The sequence below is a fragment of the Acinonyx jubatus genome, chromosome D4, assembly GCF_027475565.1.
Source record: "Acinonyx jubatus isolate Ajub_Pintada_27869175 chromosome D4, VMU_Ajub_asm_v1.0, whole genome shotgun sequence".
Classification (NCBI taxonomy): domain Eukaryota; kingdom Metazoa; phylum Chordata; class Mammalia; order Carnivora; family Felidae; genus Acinonyx; species Acinonyx jubatus.
The window spans coordinates 87862720-87881464 of record NC_069391.1 but is presented as its reverse complement, the minus strand read 5'-3'; the positions used below and the strand labels follow the sequence as shown (position 1 = coordinate 87881464).

At 44.1% G+C, this 18745-nt stretch overlaps 1 protein-coding gene across 4 annotated transcripts in view; it reads left to right on the top strand.

Annotated features, from left to right (window-relative positions):
• LOC106985597 (contactin-associated protein-like 3) overlaps window positions 1–18745 on the top strand; it is a 193147-nt gene that overhangs the window by 98382 nt on the left and 76020 nt on the right. For all 4 annotated transcript variants that reach the window (XM_053205346.1, XM_053205347.1, XM_053205345.1 and 1 more), the window contains 5 exons: window positions 321–524; window positions 1593–1777; window positions 2847–2990; window positions 5998–6259; window positions 12883–13029. In XM_053205346.1, the coding sequence (XP_053061321.1) occupies window positions 321–524; window positions 1593–1777; window positions 2847–2990; window positions 5998–6259; window positions 12883–13029 (942 nt within the window). The remainder of the gene's footprint in view (window positions 1–320; window positions 525–1592; window positions 1778–2846; window positions 2991–5997; window positions 6260–12882; window positions 13030–18745) is intronic.

Below are 18745 nucleotides of genomic sequence, written 5' to 3'. Positions count from 1 at the left end.
CGGGGGGGGGGGGGGGGGTGGTGCAGCGGGGGGTGACTTCAACTTCTTTACTGATCTTCATTTTTTACAGGATGAGAAGTGGCCATTAGAAAGGCAGGAGCAACTGGGACTTGGCCAACGCATGTACGTCTAGATGATACATTTTGGGGAAAACGTCAGGAAAGGCCAAGAGTGGAGTTTAGGGGTATCGGCTACTGGTAGGAAGGGAAAATTAGCCAAATGGATTTTCCCCTTGCGTATGTGTGCGTTGACTTACACATCTCAACGCACTAATAAAGACGTGTTGTACTTAGGTTACTTTTTAATGTCTCCCCCTGTAGGATCTGAGGTGGTTAATTTTGATGGAAAGAGCTCCTTGATATACACATTGAACCAGAAGTCCGTGAGTCCAACAAAAGATGTCATTTCTTTGAAATTTAAGACCAGGCAGACCGATGGGATTCTACTCCACCGAGAAGGACAAAATGGCAAACACGTCACCCTGGAGTTAGTTAAAGGAAGACTCATCTTATCCCTTAATTCAGGTAAAAACCTACCAGGTGGTGTTTTCGAAAACGAGCTTGTTGAGATGAAAGTATCTTTTTGTGCTAAATTTTTCACAGCTGCATAGTTAACTCATCCTGAAACCAGAACGCTTTTTAAAAAAATTTTTTTAGTATTTTTAAATTTATTTTGGAGAGAGAGGGAGACAGAGCCCGAGCCGGGGAGGGGCAGAAAGAGAGGGAAACCCAGAATCCGAGGCAGGCTCTGGGCTCCGAGCCGTCAGCACGGAGCCCGACTGTAGGCTCGAACTCATGAACTGTGAGATCATGACCTGAGCCGAAGTTGGACGCTTAACCAACTGAGGCCCCCAGGCACCCCAACCAGAACACTTTGGAAAAAGAAGGGAGACCCTGTAAGTCATTACTCTGGAGCAACAGCTGTAAACCAGAACGTCCGAGGCAAACTGTCCTCTGGTTGAGTTGTGCTCTGGGCAACATGTATATATCTTGAATATACTTTACTGTAAAAAGTTTTAATGCTTTATAACTGTATAAGACCGTTCGTACTTAGTCAATAACCTGGTAACATTGTAGAGGCAAGGGTGGAGCATTGAATTTTTAAGGCAGTACTAGAAATGAGGTCCCAGGAAGAAGATATTTCCAAGAAAAATGAAAATGCAATAATTGATAATAAGAAGAACAAAAGGTACGTGGGTGGCTCAGTCGGTGAAGCGTCCGACTTCAGCTCAGGTCGTGATCTCGCGGTCCGTGGGTTCGAGCCCCGCGTCGGGCTCTGTGCTGACAGCTCAGAGCCTGGCGCCTGCTTCGGATTCTGGTCTCTCTCTCTCTCTCTCTCTCTCTCTCTGCCCCTCCCCTGTTTGTGCTCTGTCTCTCAAAAATAAATAAAACATTTAAATAATAATAATAGTATAAACAAGAAATGCGGAAGAATTTATTCACAAATGAGAGAAGGTTGTGTGTGAGACTAATGTCAGAGCAGCCGACCAGTGCTTGGGAGAGAAGGAAAGTGTAGTTGTGAGAAACGCTGCCCTCCACGTGGCCGTCATAGTGTTGAATTGGAGTGGTGCATTACTTCCCCTGTCCTTCTAGGCCATGCTAACCTGCCGTCCCCTGACGCCCGTGTGACCCTCACCCTGGGCAGCCTGCTGGACGACCAGCACTGGCATTCTGTCCTCTTGGAGCTCCTGAACGCACACGTCAACTTCACCGTGGACAGGCACACGCGGCATTTCCAGGCAAAGGGCGGGTCCCGCTATTTGGATCTTGATGATGAGGTGTGAAAATTACTTTTTAAGTATTAATGGATTTAAATGCAACCTGACCTTCTAGGAAAATGGCACGACCCAGAGAAATCCCCTTGGCTAGCAATTCAGAATTCCGGTGAAGCGTTTCCCACGGCTGACGTCGGCGCGTGACGTGCCCGTGTGCCGTCGAGCCGTTTCATTACTCGTCGATGTTCGTTTTCACACGAGAGGCGGTGGGCGTTAAAGCTGGGAAGTGTGTGCACGAAGAGCTACCAGTACAGCAGGCCGTGCTTAAAAATGATTTGTTCAGACAGTTCTTCGGTGTTACATCTGGTGTCGGATGTCAACACTTACCTTGGAGATCTCTCTGTGTTTTAGGGCAATCCTACACGGAATTAGCGATCTAGGGGACCTCGGAGAAGTGATCCCTGTATATTCCAACATGCTTTTTTGAGGAACAGGAGAGCCAGAAGTGCATGATTCCAGATACCATTTCTTGGGATATTTAAAGGTTTAACGTATTCGAAGCGTGTTGCCTACGCGGGTTGACCCTACGCTGAAATGCCCCTTTTGTTCCGCCTGTTCTGCTCAGCACATCTGTCAGAGCAAATGGGATGATTTCAACATTCATTTAGGATAAGTGGCCTCAGCAGAGGAGGCCAGCTGGAGAGCCTGGCCTTGAATGAGATTATCAATGGCTTTATTATTTCTAACCTATCAGCAGAGCCACCGCAAGGACCAGGACCCTAAAGTCTGGGTTCCAGAAAGGTTTATAAAGTAGAATGTCATCACGGGCAGCGGTGTGGTCGCATAGATCAAGAGTGACCGTGGAAATCGATGTGCGATATTCCCCATCGGCTAAAGTGACAGAGTCGGTTTGAGCAGCACGTTGCAAGATGGGTATTTAACCTATTTATCTAGATATAATGAAACATTGCTGATCTACATCGAAAACTTCATTTGAAATTAACACGATAATGCAAAATAATGCTGGATAGATATGCGACAGTTATTGTACGCCTGCTCGTCATAAATGTTTTAGGCAGATAATCAGAAAATCATTAAACAATATTATTTATGTCATTTTTTTCTTTCTAAGATCAGCTTCGGAGGGATTCCCGGACACAGAAAATCAGTGGTGTTCCCACATAAAAACTTTCACGGCTGCTTCGAAAACCTCTATTATAATGGAGTGGATATCATTGATTTGTCCAAGAAACGCAAACCGCAGACCCTCGTCGTGGTAAGAAAGTCTATTTGCGAGGTCAAGAGAAACTTGCAACTTGCAGCTTGCCTGATTGGTTCGGTTTTAGAATACACCTCTCCTGAAGGCAGGGAAAGTACCAGTCATATATACTTTTCAGTTCATATTTCGTCCATGTTAATTAATCGATTAGATTTTAAAATGCAACTTACTGGCGAAAATTTTAATTCTGGTTAGTTTACAAGCAGTGTAATGTCACCTTCAGGTGTGCCATATAGTGATTCAACATTTCCCCCCAACACCCGCTGCTCATTCCAAGTATGCTCCTTAACCCCTATCACGTTCTTTCTTAATTTTTACGTACGTATGGAAGCCGACGCCAAATTTCTCAAATATTTCTCCGACGTTTCTTGATCACGGGAGGGCTCGGTGATGCCAGCCTCAAACCTTATCTCAGTGCTCAGGGGCTGTGCTTGGGGATCTGGTTCCGTCTTGCGATGTGCAAGAGCGCTCCGTTGTTTCTGCGAAGGGGGCAGGGTCTGCGGATACGCAAGTGGGAGGTTAGCAAAAGCATTTGTGTGACTCCCAAAGGAAAAACATCGTGCTAAAAAAGGTTAGGTCTAGGCTGTGCAGAAAGTGGACATGGCTTTGAACCGACTGGCTGGGAGAGTTTGGGTCCCTCTGTCTTCAAGGCCAGTGGTCTGCCTGCTGTGGATGCAGGGACTTAGGTCAGCAACGTAAGGAGCTTGTTATCTGGAAGCAGGTTAACCCCTAAGATGGATGGGAGAGTTGTGACAGGTCCGTCTCTCCATATGGCTGCCGGCCCTCGCCCAGCCTGGCATGTTACTAAGCCAGCACCCGTCCTTCCACGTTTGGGCCCTTATAACCGAATCCTGTACAGATCAGTGGGTTCAGGTTCACCCACGTATGTGTGAACGTAGATGCCTCCATGTCCAGCGCCGTTTACAGAAAGGGGATCGTTTTAGAGAAGGCTTTCTCAGTCTCGGTTTTCCGACTCCGCTAAACCTTGTGGAAATTCGTTTCCGTCAGCAGGTGTAGGTCTATGTTGTCACAGCTGCACAGTTTGCCATTAGGAAAGTCATTTTCTAATCAAGACGTTTGCTTTATTTCTACTTCTGTTTTACCACCAACGGGCAGTCGCACCTTTGTTTTCAGATACGGGGTCTTTTATTTGGGTGGGAAAAGTTTCAGGAGTAGGATTTCTTGCCTGGAAGTTTTAAGCAGCTTGAAATTTTAATTCATGTTGCTGTTTGCCCCCCCCCCCCAAAACCGTAACACGACATTTGCCATCAGCAGTGTGTGACACGGTCCTTCCATCCAGTGTCAGGCAGCCATACGCGTCAAACAGCTCTCAGACTGTTGCCAGCTCAACGGACATGAACTAATATGGGATGGTTACGTCGTGTTTATCTGACTACCGATGAATGAAATAATCTTTTGTCCGTTTGGATTTGCTTTTCTGACCATTGTTGATTCTTATTCTTTTGCCCATTTTTAATTTTATTAAACGATTTTTTTCCTTGTCAATTTATAAGGGAGTTTTATGTTTGGCAGATTATTACCCTTTGTCATTCAGGGTCCAGATAGGTTTTTCAGACTAATCAATTTTATATTAAATGTGAAGTCATGTTCTAATATAATTATGTATTGTATATCGTATCTTTTATATTAAATGTTATATGCTGCGTTGAGTATATAAATGTTTTTATTTGTATGTGGTCAATGTGTCTATGTATTTTTTTACAGCTTTGTAGTATTTGGAATGTTTCTAAAACCCGAGATGCTAGATATAGTCTCACGGATTTTCCGGGAAAAAGTTTTAAGCTGGTTTTATGTGTTTTAAAATTGAAAAAATATCTTTAAGCCTTTGATTGTCTAGGATTTATTCCTTCTGTGGATCAGTTGTCATTTTAGGCCTTAGGGGTACCCATTTATTCTTACACTACGTAGTAATTAAGCCCAGCCTTTTGTGTCTAAGTTGAATCGTACCTTTTTTTACACACTGACTGTACATATGTTCTCAGATCTTTCTGTGGGTTATTTATTGGGCTCTGCTGTTATGTTTATTCCTATAGCAATACCATAATGACTTAACTACAGTGCCTTTATGGTGTGGATGCTTTGGCGTCTGCTGAATTAAGTCCCATCTCACTGTATTTCTTTGCATAATATATTTTGGAGAGGAATGGCAATGTTTAGGTACATATTCCTCTGGAATTTATGAAAATGTATCCAATCCCAGGCAAAAATTCTAGTAGAGATCTTAATTCAAGTTATGTTAAGAACTTAAGTTCCTTCTTTTCCAAATGCTGCGATTAAAAATAAGTTTGCTCCTGGAGCCAGAGAAATAATCTAAAGATAAAAGGTGTGTGTTTTTTTGGTAAAATAGAATGAAAGAGTTATAAAAACCTGCCAGGCAAGTCAGACCTTAGGCTGGGTGAACACCCTGGGCGACCCGGCCCGTGAGAGCTTCTGAGAGGCAGCCTGTTTGCCTTTGGAAAGGTCACCTGGCCACATCCTTCCCTTCGGATGTGCAGAAGCATACTGCCCACCTGAGTCAGATGTACACGCGTCACCTGAGTGACACAGCCGTAAGCACGTTTACATAACCAAGGCGAATTCAGGAAAGTTCTTGGAGAAGGTGGTCCTTGGTGCTGGGCTTCGTACCAGATATAAACACCTAACACCTTGAGGGGAGAAGTCTGTCTCGTCTGTTGTATCCCACGTCCAGCACAAGGCCTGGGAAAGATGTGGCTCGAGATTCCTTTGCCAAAGCCCAGAAATGGAGAAGACAGAACTCCCCTGAAGGACTCAGAAATAGGTTTGCCCGGAGAGGGCGGTGCTGTGGTTTGAGGGACCTGTAGGGTAAATCTGGACTTAAGTTTGATGGGGAAGCCTAGTTTTGAAAGTCCTAGTTTGCTAGAAGGTTGATAGGATACTGTAAATCTTGGAAAACCCATTGTTCGTGAAATGGAAGTATCCTTCCGGCACCTTCCTAAATCTTACTCTTTTGCTGTGTTCACAGGGAAATGTGTCTTACTCGTGCTCACACCTTCAGATTGTCCCTGTGACTTTTCTGAGTTCCAGCAGCTACTTGGCTCTCCCGGGTGCCTCTGGAGAGGACAAAGTGTCAGTCGCTTTCCAGTTTCGGACGTGGAACAGAGCAGGGCTGTTGCTGACCAGTCAGTTAAAACACGGGTCGGGGGCTCTTGTCCTTGTTCTAAATGATGGAAAACTCAAGCTGAGTCTCTCCCAGCCCGGACATCCATCGAGGGATATCACAGCAGGTAATAGACATTTGTCACGTGTAAACCCGAGATTTGTCATCTCTACAATAAATGAGCAAGTGAACCGATAAGATATTCATAATCCTTCTAGAAGGAACTAAATTTCTTTTACCTTTGAAATAGGTATCTCCAGGCTGTTGGTGTGTGACACAAATTTAGCTACATCAAACATAATTGTCAAAAAGTTTAAAAAATAACTTATTTATAAGTCAGTGGTTAGTAATTGGCCGTGAACTTGAAATACTGGAGGCCATTAGCCTGATCCTGAGTAGTCTTGGGAAAATAGAGTTCTGTGTGCTGTCTTTTGAGCCTGTTTACACACTGGTTTTCATAATTTTTTTAAGTTTATTTATTTTTGAGAGAGAGAGAGAGAGAGAGACAGAGCATGAGCGGGGGAGGGACAGAGAGAGAGGGAGACACAGAATCTGAAGCAGGCTCCAGGCCCTGAGCTGTCAGCACAGAGCTGGATGTGGGGCTCGAACTCACAAACTATGAGGTCATGACTTGAGCTGAAGTCGGTTGTTTAAGTGAGCCACCCAGGTACCCCTGGTTTTCATAATATTTTAAGTTCTCATTTTTCCCCTTTCTGTCACAGCTCCTGCTCCCTTTGGGGACCCTGTTTTGGATGAAGTTCTTATAACCATGGGCAGATGTTCTGCCCCCGTCTTCCAAGAAGCACCCATGTTTCCAAACTCACTTCCAGAGATGTCTTATCTTTGAACTTAGGGGGCTATTTTGCATTTGAGTGCTGATAAAAATTTAAACCCAGGCAGGCTCATGGCATGTCCTTCCATGAATGTTGACTAGGGAAGGACCCTCTTGCCCGACCTGGGGTTACCAGTTTGGGATTGAAAAACCAGGAATGAGGGGTGCCTGGGCGGCGCAGTCGGTTAAGCGTCCGACTTCAGCCAGGTCACGATCTCGCGGTCTGTGAGTTCGAGCCCCGCGTCGGGCTCTGGGCTGATGGCTCAGAGCCTGGAGCCTGTTTCCGATTCTGTGTCTCCCTCTCTCTCTGCCCCTCCCCCGTTCATGCTCTGTCTCTCTCTGTCCCAAAAATAAATAAAAAAACGTTGAAAAAAAACTTAAAAAAAAAAAAAAAGAAAAACCAGGAATGAAACGTAAATTTTTTGTTTCTTTTTATAAATCAGAAAAATCTGACCGCCGGCGCACAGAGTTTCCCTGTGGACCTCAGCAAATGAACAGAGCCAATAGTGTCCAATCAGATTCAGTAAATTGCTTCAACCTTTGCTTGTACAGATTTACAAGCCCCATGTAGTATTAACTAAAAAAGATCGTTTTTTACTCTTGTGTCACGTGGGTACATAGCGCTGTCCCCTCCAACACGCACATATATTAGTTATTTAACTTTTTTTAAAGGCCAGTGCTGAAACATTGCACAATTTATTGCATTGATTTCTAAGCCTTTACAGGGCAACGTGTTGATTTTCAAAAGCAAACCAAAGGTGAATTTTTCTTGGTATTTGCTGCTTGCTTTGGAAGCCTGTGAGGGGTGATGTTTTTTGCATTTGAAATACAGGCATGCCCCAGAGATATTCGGGCTTGGTTCCAGACTACCACAATAAAGCAAATATCACAATAAAGCAAGTGAAATGCATTTTTTGGTTTCCTAGTGCATATAAAAGTTTTGTCTACAGTATACTGTAGTCTGTTAAGTGTGCATTAGCTTTAAGTCTAGAAAAACAATGTACATATCTTAATTAAAAAACACTTTATGGGGCACCTGGGTGGCTCAGTCGGTTGAGCGTCCGACTTCAGCTCAGGTCATGATCTCGCGGTCTGTGGGTTCGAGCCCCACGTCGGGCTCTGTGCTGACAGCTCGGAGCCTGGAGCCCGCTTCGGATTCTGTGTCTCCCTCTCTCCCTGCCCCTCTCCCACTTGCACTCTGTCTTTCTTTCTCTCAAAAATGAATAAAACATTAAAAAAAGAAAAAAAAAACTTTATGCCTGGGGCGCCAGGCTGGCTCAGTTGGTAAAATAGTCAACTCTTGAGTTTTGGCTCAGGCCACGATCTCACAATTTATGAGATGGAATTCTCCACGGGGCTCTGCACTGACAGCTTGGAGCCCGCTTGGGATTCTCTCTTCCTCTCTGTCTGCCCCTCCTCAGCTCTCGCTCTCTCTCTCTTTCAGAAGAAGTAAACGTTTTAAAAAATACGTTATTGCTAAAAAATGCTGTTATTTGAGCTTTCAGTGAGGTGTGATCACTTGGTTACAGAATGTCATAACAAATGTCGTAGTAATGAAAAAGTTTGAAAAATTGTGAAAATTACCAAATGTGACACAGAGACACGAAGTGAGCAAATGATGTTGAAAACATGGCACCAAGAGCCACGCTCCAGGGAGGGCTGCCTCAAACCTTCACCTCGTAAAAGACACAGTATCTGCGAATCGGGTAACGCGAAACGCAATACGACGAGGTGTGCCTGTAGATGGAAAATGAGACAGCTTGCAATGGTTTTCGTCTTAAACCTTGTATGAAGCACGAAAGCACGTACCGAACCCAGAACCAGATTTTAAAGGATAAGCTCCATGTAAGTCGCATTGAATGGCAAAAAGGACATCCAGTCATCTTTCATCCTGTTCCCAGGTGTTAGATCCTTTTTTTCTGATAGTTATCTCAGGATCTAGAACGGTCCAAGGGCGTGTAATCTAGTGTGCGTGTGTTAATGGAGCTGGCCCAGCGGAGTGTGGTGGGAACAGAAGGAAAGCGGAGGAGGGACAGCGCGCTCCCCTTTATGTCTGATGGGCTAGATAAGGCGCCTCCTTTGCTCTCACCAAGCCTCACGTCCTCGCCTTTGAAATGACTCTAGTATGACTCACGGTAGAAACAATGACACCGTGCGTGCAAACCGTCAGCACGGTGCCTGCTGATGAGCACTCGGTAACTTTTAGTTACCGTTATTCCCCAACTAGTCCCCCCCCCCCCCACCATCACCTCCTAGATTGAGACTTTGAAGAGGGGAGCTGGGAAGGGCTGAGGGAAAGAATTAGCATCATTTTCGCAGTAGCAAAACCAAAAGCACGGTCTACCCTCTCTTCTTCTTCTATCCCTTGCCTCCGGGGCTGCCTGGGAGACTGGCTTCTTCCATCAGAAGCAAGGAGAGTAGAGCACACACAAAGGGTGAGAATTATAATGGGTAGACGGAAAGAATGCACGTTAAGTGCAGGCGTTTCACTTTAAATGAGAATGACAGGTTTTATTAAAAACCAGTCTTTTATTATAAAAGAGCCAAATGGCATCTATTAACCAATTCAAGGAGATTTTCAGGAGTGTTTTCTGCAGGCTCTCCCGTGAAATAACTCTATGTCCTAGACAGGTGGGTGGACACACAGAGGGCAGGAGGGGGTGGGAGGGAATATTTCACACCAAATTAAATATTGGGTTTTAATACCAGGCTTTAAGTGGATGTGGTTACCGTCCTGACAGATATGCTAAGTAAGCTTTAAAATCAATACCGAATGGGAAGACTGGAAGGAACATTCACAGAATCTGGTGTGTTTATTTCTTTTCAAGCTCCAGGACTGCAGGACCTCCTTCAGCTCGCTTCAGGGCCAATGTCATAATGTATGTTTTAAGTAACCCAAATCCTCCGTGTTCTGTTGTCACCTTCCTCGTTATCCATTCATGAAACTAACAGGTGTTGACCCTTTACAACGGTTTTGGCTCCACAAATGTGAAACAGAAAGTGAGACTCTGGCATTTTTATCACACTGGATGCGTGTCCGTGGCAAAGTCACCTTTGTGACTTTAAAAACTGTCCCTTCCTTGAAAGTGAGTGCTGGAAAGTAAGTTAACTAGTATTTTGTAGTCTAAGAAGAACAGAGTTGTAGCTATTTTTTTCTAAGTTTATTTCTTTATCTTAGAGAGAGAGTGTGAGCAGGGAAGGGGCAGAGACAGAGGGAGAGAATCCCATACAGGCTCCACGCTGTCAGCGAAGAGCCCGACGCGTTGACTCAAACTCACAAACTGTTATATCATGACCTGAGCCGAAATCAAGAGTTGGGCCCTTAACCGACGGAGCCTCCTAAGAGCCCCAAAGTTGTAGCTATTTTTAGAGTGGGATCTATGACCTTCTGGGTCATGTCAGAAACATATTTCCCACACATGTGGATCTCAGGTCCATGTGGAAGTCACTGATGAGAGATCAAGCAAAAACGAAAAAGCTGTATTTTAATTTTAATTTGTAATTGAAGGGTAATTGACATATTGAAGAACATGTTACAGACATGAATTTGTATGGTTGATTAGACTGATTGGGCCGGAATCTGGTATTAAGTTAAATATGACTGGTTAACTTTCTACCGGAAATATGGTCATATTTTCTTTGGGGCTTATATCCCCATGGGCTATAAAATAACTCTGATTCTCGTGGGTTGACTTCTAAATATATAGGGCTGTTGAGCAGTCTTTGACTTTATCATTTATAAGAGGTATTAGTTAATCTATTGGGACAATTCCCTAAGATGATTAGAGTCAAGTAGACTCATCATCATGCTTGGGCATGACATCAAAAAATCAAGAAGTCATCATTTTGTTATTTTTAAATGAGTAAAGGTGTTTATGGCCTCGTTCCCTCCTGGGCAAGACCATTTCTTTCTTTTTTTATTTTAAGTTATTTTGGGAGAGAGAGACAGAGAGAACAAGCTGGAGAGGGGCAGAGACAGTGAGAGAAAGAATTCAGTGCAGAGCCTGACACGGGGCTCGAACTCACCAACCGTGAGATCATGACCTGAGCCAAGATCAAGAGTCAGACGCTTACCTAAGTCACCCAGGTGCCCCCAAGACCATTTCTGAATCATTTCCAATTATTCACTGTCCTCCTTAACACAACAGGCATTTCTGTGCATGTGGGGGTTGCCGTGACTGTTTTGGAGGGGAGGAATTTGGCCAGATGACTCATTTTGGCCAATGGAATGTGGGCAGAAGTGATATCTGTCACATCCGAGCAGAAGCCATGGCAAGATGCTGCCAAGCACCATTTTGTTCTCAGCCCTGAGGCAGAAATGGGGCCATGCATTAGCTCCAGTCCTCCATGCAGAGGCACTGGGGGCACAGAGGATGGAGACCTGACTGGCTCAGGACCAGAGTGAGAACCAAACCCTTAATTGTTACTCATTGAGCTTAGGGGTTGTTTGCTTTGGCAAAATAATCTAGGAGGGGCTAACTAACAAACGTTGTCTTGGTGAGTGTGCTGGTACACCTACTGTTGACTGATTTATCTTCTCCGTGACACAACATCGGATTTTCATTCAGTGTAAGACCTAGCCAGTAAGTCTGTAGGAGAAAGTAAAGTCACATGTGGTTGGTCGCTGGTCGCTGGCTGGACCACTTGACCATTCACAACTCCATCACTTTAAGAAAAAAATAGAGACTTCGTCTCACGGATTCGAGAGACGGTGGCTGATTTAGGAGGGACTAATACTAGTTTTTCAGAATAATAACACAGCAATAGCTGGAGAGTGCTGTGTCAAATTTGGGAAAACAAAATGGAAAAACGACATAAAATGAAAGCAAACACCGTTCCCTTCTCCAAAAGTTAACGTTCATATTTAAGAATATTTCCTACCAGTTTTCTTTTCCATTTTTATACATTGATTTTATACAGTGATTGAGTATGCACACACACACACACACACACACTGTAATATAATGCTTTTCTAACTTTACATTTAATGATTTCAGTGAAATTTCATGTTTTATTAATAAATACTTAAATATTTTTAGAAAGTTAGATTGATATATACGATATATTTGTCTGAATAGTCTACCGTAAATAGTCTAAATGGTCTATAATTATCATTATAGATAATGCTAATACAAAAAAGTCTGAAAAAAAATTTATTTTTGTAACTTACAATTTTGGAAAATGCCTATGCTTCTCCACATCCTCAGGTTAGAACAAGCTAGAGGAGAATGAGGTATGCCCTATGCCGATGTGATTGGAAAGGTCTCATTCTTTCAGGGTTGCTCAGGGTCAGTTGTGTTATTCTCTAAAGGCCCTAGGACTAGGAGAAACTAACACGACAGCATCCAAAGCAGAATGTCTGGATCGCCCACTCTTGATTCTTCTTTACCCCTTTGATTCGGGTCTCTTTCTTTTCTCCTCTTTTCTCCCTGTACTTTTCTGATTTAATTGTGTGATGAGACAGTGAAACACAGCCATTGCAGTGCGCCCATTAGGGCATAAATATTCCCGGCCAAACATAATAATTTTTGTTAGAACCAGACTGGCCAGTCCATGACTGTGGAGGACCCACCACAACCACACATTTACTCGATGAGCCTCACTGCATGGGCCACACCTTCCTCCTGGATAAACCGGATCAGGATACCACATCATCTCATTGCCTCTTTGGAACCCCCAGGCAAGCCCACATCTATCCCAAGCCTCACCCTGTCCCCCCGAGAGGCCCCAGCTGTCCTCTGTGGTGGTTCTCCATTGCCCAGCCAGCTAAATAGCCTGGGGAGGCTTCAGGTGAGTTCATGGTGGTCTTTGGTAGATGGTCCAGGATCTTCATCGTGCTATTTTCGAGCACTTGCTCTGTTTGGAGGCATCTGTAGGGTTTATAGGAAAATCTTTTTCCCCATTTTGTTTAACTCCAGGTGCTGGATTAAGTGACGGGCAGTGGCATTCGGTATCCTTATCATTGAAAGGAAGTCACCTGAGTGTGATGGTGGATGGCGAGGCGGCCTCCGTGGCTCATTCCTTGCGTGGACAGATTGATTCCGGGGACACCTATTATTTGGGCGGTAAGTGAAGACCGGCTCTGTTGGCAGTCAAACCATCTTTGTCTTTCCAGCTCCCGCCTTCTAAGGTAACCGACCGTTTTAAATGAATACTAATACTGAAGGACAATCTTTCTCTTTCAGTGATAGTCCGAGAATGTTGAGTTGGCAAAGACGGTAAATTATGGCCTCAAATGCACGTCTCCTGTGTGGCCTTGTTTAAATGTACCTGTGCTAAGATTGGCTTTGGATTTGGTACTTGCTTTCCCTGCAGTAACCTGGAAGGCTTCAAAAATGCTAGCGCCTGGTCCCGTCCCCAGGGATCCTGATTTATCTGGTTCTGAAGCCTGGGCAACACATTTCTTAAGGTCTCCAGGCAATTCTGTGTGCGGGCAACTGGGAGGGTCCTTGTTCCCTGTTTCTTACCTTTAGTACTTTGCTGTCGAGAATTTTGCTAATGCCAAGTGACTCTCCCAACCTTCTCTTCAGGTTTTTATGTGACAATTTTATTGCTGCATGTGGGTATTCTTTCTGTAGCCTTCTCTTCTCCCTGAGGAGCCTGGTTCCCCAAGTGTGAGCCGGGAACCAGCGGCATCAGCATCACGTGAGAGTTTATCAGAGCTTTGGATGGAGCATCCTTGACTTCCTGAACCAGAATCTGCACGTCACCAAGTGCAGAAACATTCCCAACATAGTTAGGAAACATTCTATCCCCACTGTCTGTACAGAAGGGCCCCATTACATACAACAGAGCAAGAGAGCACTTTAATCGCTGTTGATGATTCACTCGTTACTTCGCGATGAACTTTACCAACACGACACCAGGCCGTCTCCCTGGACTGTAGTCCGTGGACTGCTGCGTGTTCAGTAGACCTTTGACTGAGTCTGTCTGGGATCCTTTCAGCCAGGGAGGGGGAGCTTCTGAGGGTAATGAATCTCCATTCCTGAGGCATTCAAGTGAAAAATCCTGAGCCACCAGAAGCTTAGACCTGTCAATTGTAAGACTTATTTCTAATCTTGGCTGGAAGCCGGCCTTGATGTTATTCCTGTTTTGCATTTTATAGTTGTTGTTTTTTTTTTTCTAAAATAAGTTTGGAATCATGGTGGAGATAGCTTGATAGCCCAATAAGAAAGTATAAAATCCTCCCTAAGAATTGACAATAAGCACACAAACCATGAATCAGGGTGTTTAATCTTTCAAGCCCCCGAAAGCGGCCATCACGGTGCACATGGAGTATTGCCAGCAGCATTAAAAGATCGGATTGCTGGCCTTCGTTGCTTGCTAAATATGGTGCATTTCTGACCCACATAGTTTTTTAGACCTTTATGCTTATGATGGATTTTATAGCTCTGCAGAGGAACAGATTCCTTGAGAACTAAATAAAGAATTTATCCAGGAGCTATAACTTAAAGGTAAAGGAGTTTGAGACACTAAAAGGGATAGGAAGAAAAATCCTTGCTATGTTGTTTAACGATACAAAATAGAATACTTGTTATATTTATTAAAGAGTAAAAAAAAAATACTTTTCAAAACCACAGAATCTTCTTTGATGCTTGAACCTTTCACAGTTTGAACACTCTACATGTTCCCAACAGCCAACGCAGTTACCTGAGTAGGTAACTTCCTAGATATTTACATGCTGATGTTGTATGAATCAGTAGTTGCTACGCAATACATGTATATATTTTATTGTTTTTAACGTTTACTTGCTCATTTTGAGAGAAAGAGCGTGCACGCGAGGGCGAGCAGGGGAGGGACAGAGAGAGGAGACAGAGAATCCGAAGCAGGCTCTGCTCTGTTGGCGCACAGCCCATGCGGGGCGCGAACTCACGAACCATGAGATCACGACCTGAGCTGAAGTCAGACGCTTAACCGACTGAGCCACCCCGATGCCCCGTGTGTATGTATTTTAAAATACTACTCATGTCTCTTGAATATTTATGGGCTTATCCCCCCAGTGTATGCAGTTAAACACTACAATGCTTTCAGGGCACCTGGCTGACTCGGTTGGTTGAGCATCCGACTCTGGATTTCGGCTCACGTCATGATCCCAGGGTCGTGCGATCAAGCGCCATGTCAGGCTCTGTGCTGAGCGTGGAGCCTGTTTAAGATTCTCTTTCCCCCTCTGCCCCTCTCCCCTGCTCATGCTCTCTCTCGAAAAAAAAAAAATAATAATAATAACAAAATGAACATACAACGCTTTCAAAGCTTCCCTTATTCCTCCAGATTCTCATCCCCCCCAGTTAAGTATTGCCCTGCATTTCTTTTTACTAATCTTTGTATTGCTTTTTTTATTTTTAAATTGAGGAAAAAAAATTTTAAGTTTATTTATTCATGAGAGAGAGAGAGAGAGAGAGAGAGAGACAGCAGGAGTCGGGGAGGGGCAGAGAGAGAGGGAGACACAGAATCCGAAGGAGGCTCTGGGCTCTGAGCTGCCAGCACAGAGCCCGACCTGGGGCTCGACCTCACGAACCATGAGGTCGTAACCTGAGCCAAAGTCAGACGCTCAACCGACTGAGCCACCCCAGTGTCCCTTTGATTTTTAAATTCAGATAAAACCGACGTATGACATCATACTCGTGTCACATGTACAACATAATGCCTCGATATTTGTCTGTACTGGGAAGTGATCCCACAGTAAGTCCCGTGAACATCCATCCACAGACATAGTTACGATTCTTTTCTTGTGATGAGGACTTTGAAGATCTACTCTCGGGGCGCCTGGGTGGCCCAGTCGGTTAAGCGGCTGACTTCGGCTCAGGTCACGATCTTGCGGTCCGTGAGTTCGAGCCCCGTGTCGGGCTCTGTGCTGACCGCTCTGAGCCTGGAGCCTGCTTAGGATTCTGTGTCTCCCTCTGTCTGACCCTCCCCTGTTCATGCTGTCTCTCCCTGTCTCAAAAAATAAATAAAACATTAAAAAAAAATTAAAAAAAAAAAGATCTCTCTTAGCAACTTTTAAATACATAATACAGCATTATTACCTGTAGTCACCATGCTCTACATTATCCCTATAACTTATTTATTTGACAACTGAAAGTTTGTAATTTTTAATGTATTGCCTTTCTTTAAACCTGTTATCTATGTAGGGACTTTAAAAGAAGAGTGTTGTGTGCTGCCTTGCTTTTAACTTTATAAATAGGGTACCACAGTATGCATCCTTCTGTGTTCTTTTTTTTTTTAATTATTGCTGTGGTTGTTTTTTATATTTATTTTTGAGATCCGCCGTGTGAATGTCTATAGGTAAAAGTTAATTAATTTTTACCGCTCTGTGGCTTTTGATGTATATTATGCCATGTTTTATTTACTAAATCTGTCCCGTTTTACTATTGATTGACAGTTGGATTGTACCCAGTTTTTGTTGTTTTTTTTGCTATTATAAAAAATTCTATAAATGTCCTCCTCCGGCGGCCAAGAATAATCTTGCCCGTGATTTAAAAATTTTCCTTATGCACAAACTACCAAGCTTTCCTACTACGCACAGTCGATATGATGAAACAAGGTCGTGTGCGGTGTTTCCAGCAACAGGCTCCAGTCATTACGCCGAATCGACGCTCGCGAGTTCGCATTAGTCACATGGGTTTTGCACAGAGACCCAGCCTCTGGTCTATGAAAGGACCCTGGAGAGTTGGAGGTGAAGTGTTGAGAAGAGCATAATAGGCCTTTCCTCACATAGTTTCATAAAATTGTGTTGATGTGCAGAACAACTGTCTTGTTAGTAGGGCTTCCCGTAACAAATAGCGTCCTGCAGATGAACGGAATTACAAAGTGTAAACATCCCATGAGAGAGCAGAATGTCTTTTCTTCATTACCACTTTCCTGTTTTTTGGCCGCGATTATAATTTGCCGCTAAGTGGCAAAAACAGTGTAAGATCTTGCAGTCACAGCACATTATCCCTAACTAATGTATAAATTCAGAATGACCTCTACATACGTAGCTGTAAATACCCAACTTAGGCCTATAGAACAATTCCAGGCAATGATTCAAACTAACCTAATCAACTGCGCGTGTTATACCAACATCACAGCATCTTTTTTCCTGGAGGAAGAATATATGCTATCCAAAACACTCCACCGATGCCCTCACCAGGCTAAAACAAACGAAATCAAAACAGAGCAATTTACTGATACTAAGTAAAAAGACGAATATTATTTGCGGTCAAGGAAAATCAAGAAAGGGAGGTCTGGGACCAGTGAACATGGAGTTTTGGTTCTCAGTAGATGTACTGTATTCACAAGCTTTATGCACAGGTGAAGAATCCCTTGTTCAGAGCCCCTTGTCTCTACAGCCTGTTTGACTTTCCAGCTCTGTTCTGGGTAAAGTGGGTCATGTCAGGTTCAACTTGAGTGGAAACCTTGAGACCCCAAGACGTCAATGTTAGAGTTATTTTATCCAGTCCCAAGAATGGTTGATGCCAGCGTCTATTTATTTAATTATCTTCGTCATTAATTTCCACCAGAAGCAGAATATGCATCATGTTTAACAAGCAAATTCACTTTATCCAATTCATGCTCTGTATTTCACAGAAACCAATACCCCATGTGCTGAGACCCTCCCTAACCAGTTCTTCTTCCCCTTGGGTTTCTCCCGATGGAGGGGCCAATTGTAAATTCCCATTTACCGTCCGATCAGTCACATGCTTTCCCATAAAGACGGACGAGGACATCTGGCAGTTACAGTTAGGGTGGCTGTATGATTTATTGTGCAAGCCAGGACACTTTAGCCAATGAAGGAGATGATCTCCTTAATTATGATGGGACAGCGGCACAAACCAGGGCTCTGTGGCTTTCTTTCCACGCGACGTGCCCTGTTGCCAATTAGCAGCCTTTCTCGTGTGTCCTGTCAACACTCTGTGGTTCCCTTTTTACTTCCCTCACTTTTCTCAGTCTGAGCTTTGTAAATTTTTCTTCCAACGATGGTTTTGCTCTGGCGTATCGTACAGAGCTTTGGTAAGGGATCTCTGTACCATTCAATAGCACGCTTGCACCACAGAGTGGGGGACTATTACATCATGTTGAGCATCTCTCGAGCGTCCTTGCGTGAAACGTGAACAGGCCGGGGAACCAATGAGGACCGTAATGAGGCCTCATTGAGGACCCATCCTGGTGAGTGACATAAAGTGACAATTTCTCTGCCATCCTCAGAGGTACTTAAATTTCCGACCCCTTGGATAGTGACGGGTGTGTTCCATTAATGTAGCAGTAAATAGTCCCTCTCCGCTTTGACTTCCATCTCGAATCAGGTCAGCGAGGAATGACCCTCTGCCTTTTTACCGTCAGGATTTCAGGCAGTCTTGAGCATGAATGAATGGGCGTCTTCCGGCCTGAGCTTCTCTGGGGCCGTGGCTCCCCTCGTTTCCCGACCTCTGCAGCAATGAAGCACTTAGCGATCTGACCTTTCCTTCTTACAGTTCCACTTTGAGAACGTTTCCTTGTGACCGCTAGATTCTGTTTAGTTTTGTCCTTTATGGGAATAGTTAGGTATTGTTTATTATTTATTTTGAATTTCCTTAATATTTATTTATTTTTGAGAGAAAGACAGAGTGCAAGTGAGGAGGGGCAGAGAGAGAGGGAGACACAGACTCGGAAGCGGGCTCCGGGCTCTGAGCTGTCAGCACAGAGCCCGACGCGGGGCTCGAACTCACGGACCGCGAGGTCATGACCTGAGCTGAAGTCAGATGCTTCACTGACTGAGACACCCAGGCGCCCATATTTATTATTTATTTTGAAAGAGAGAGAGAG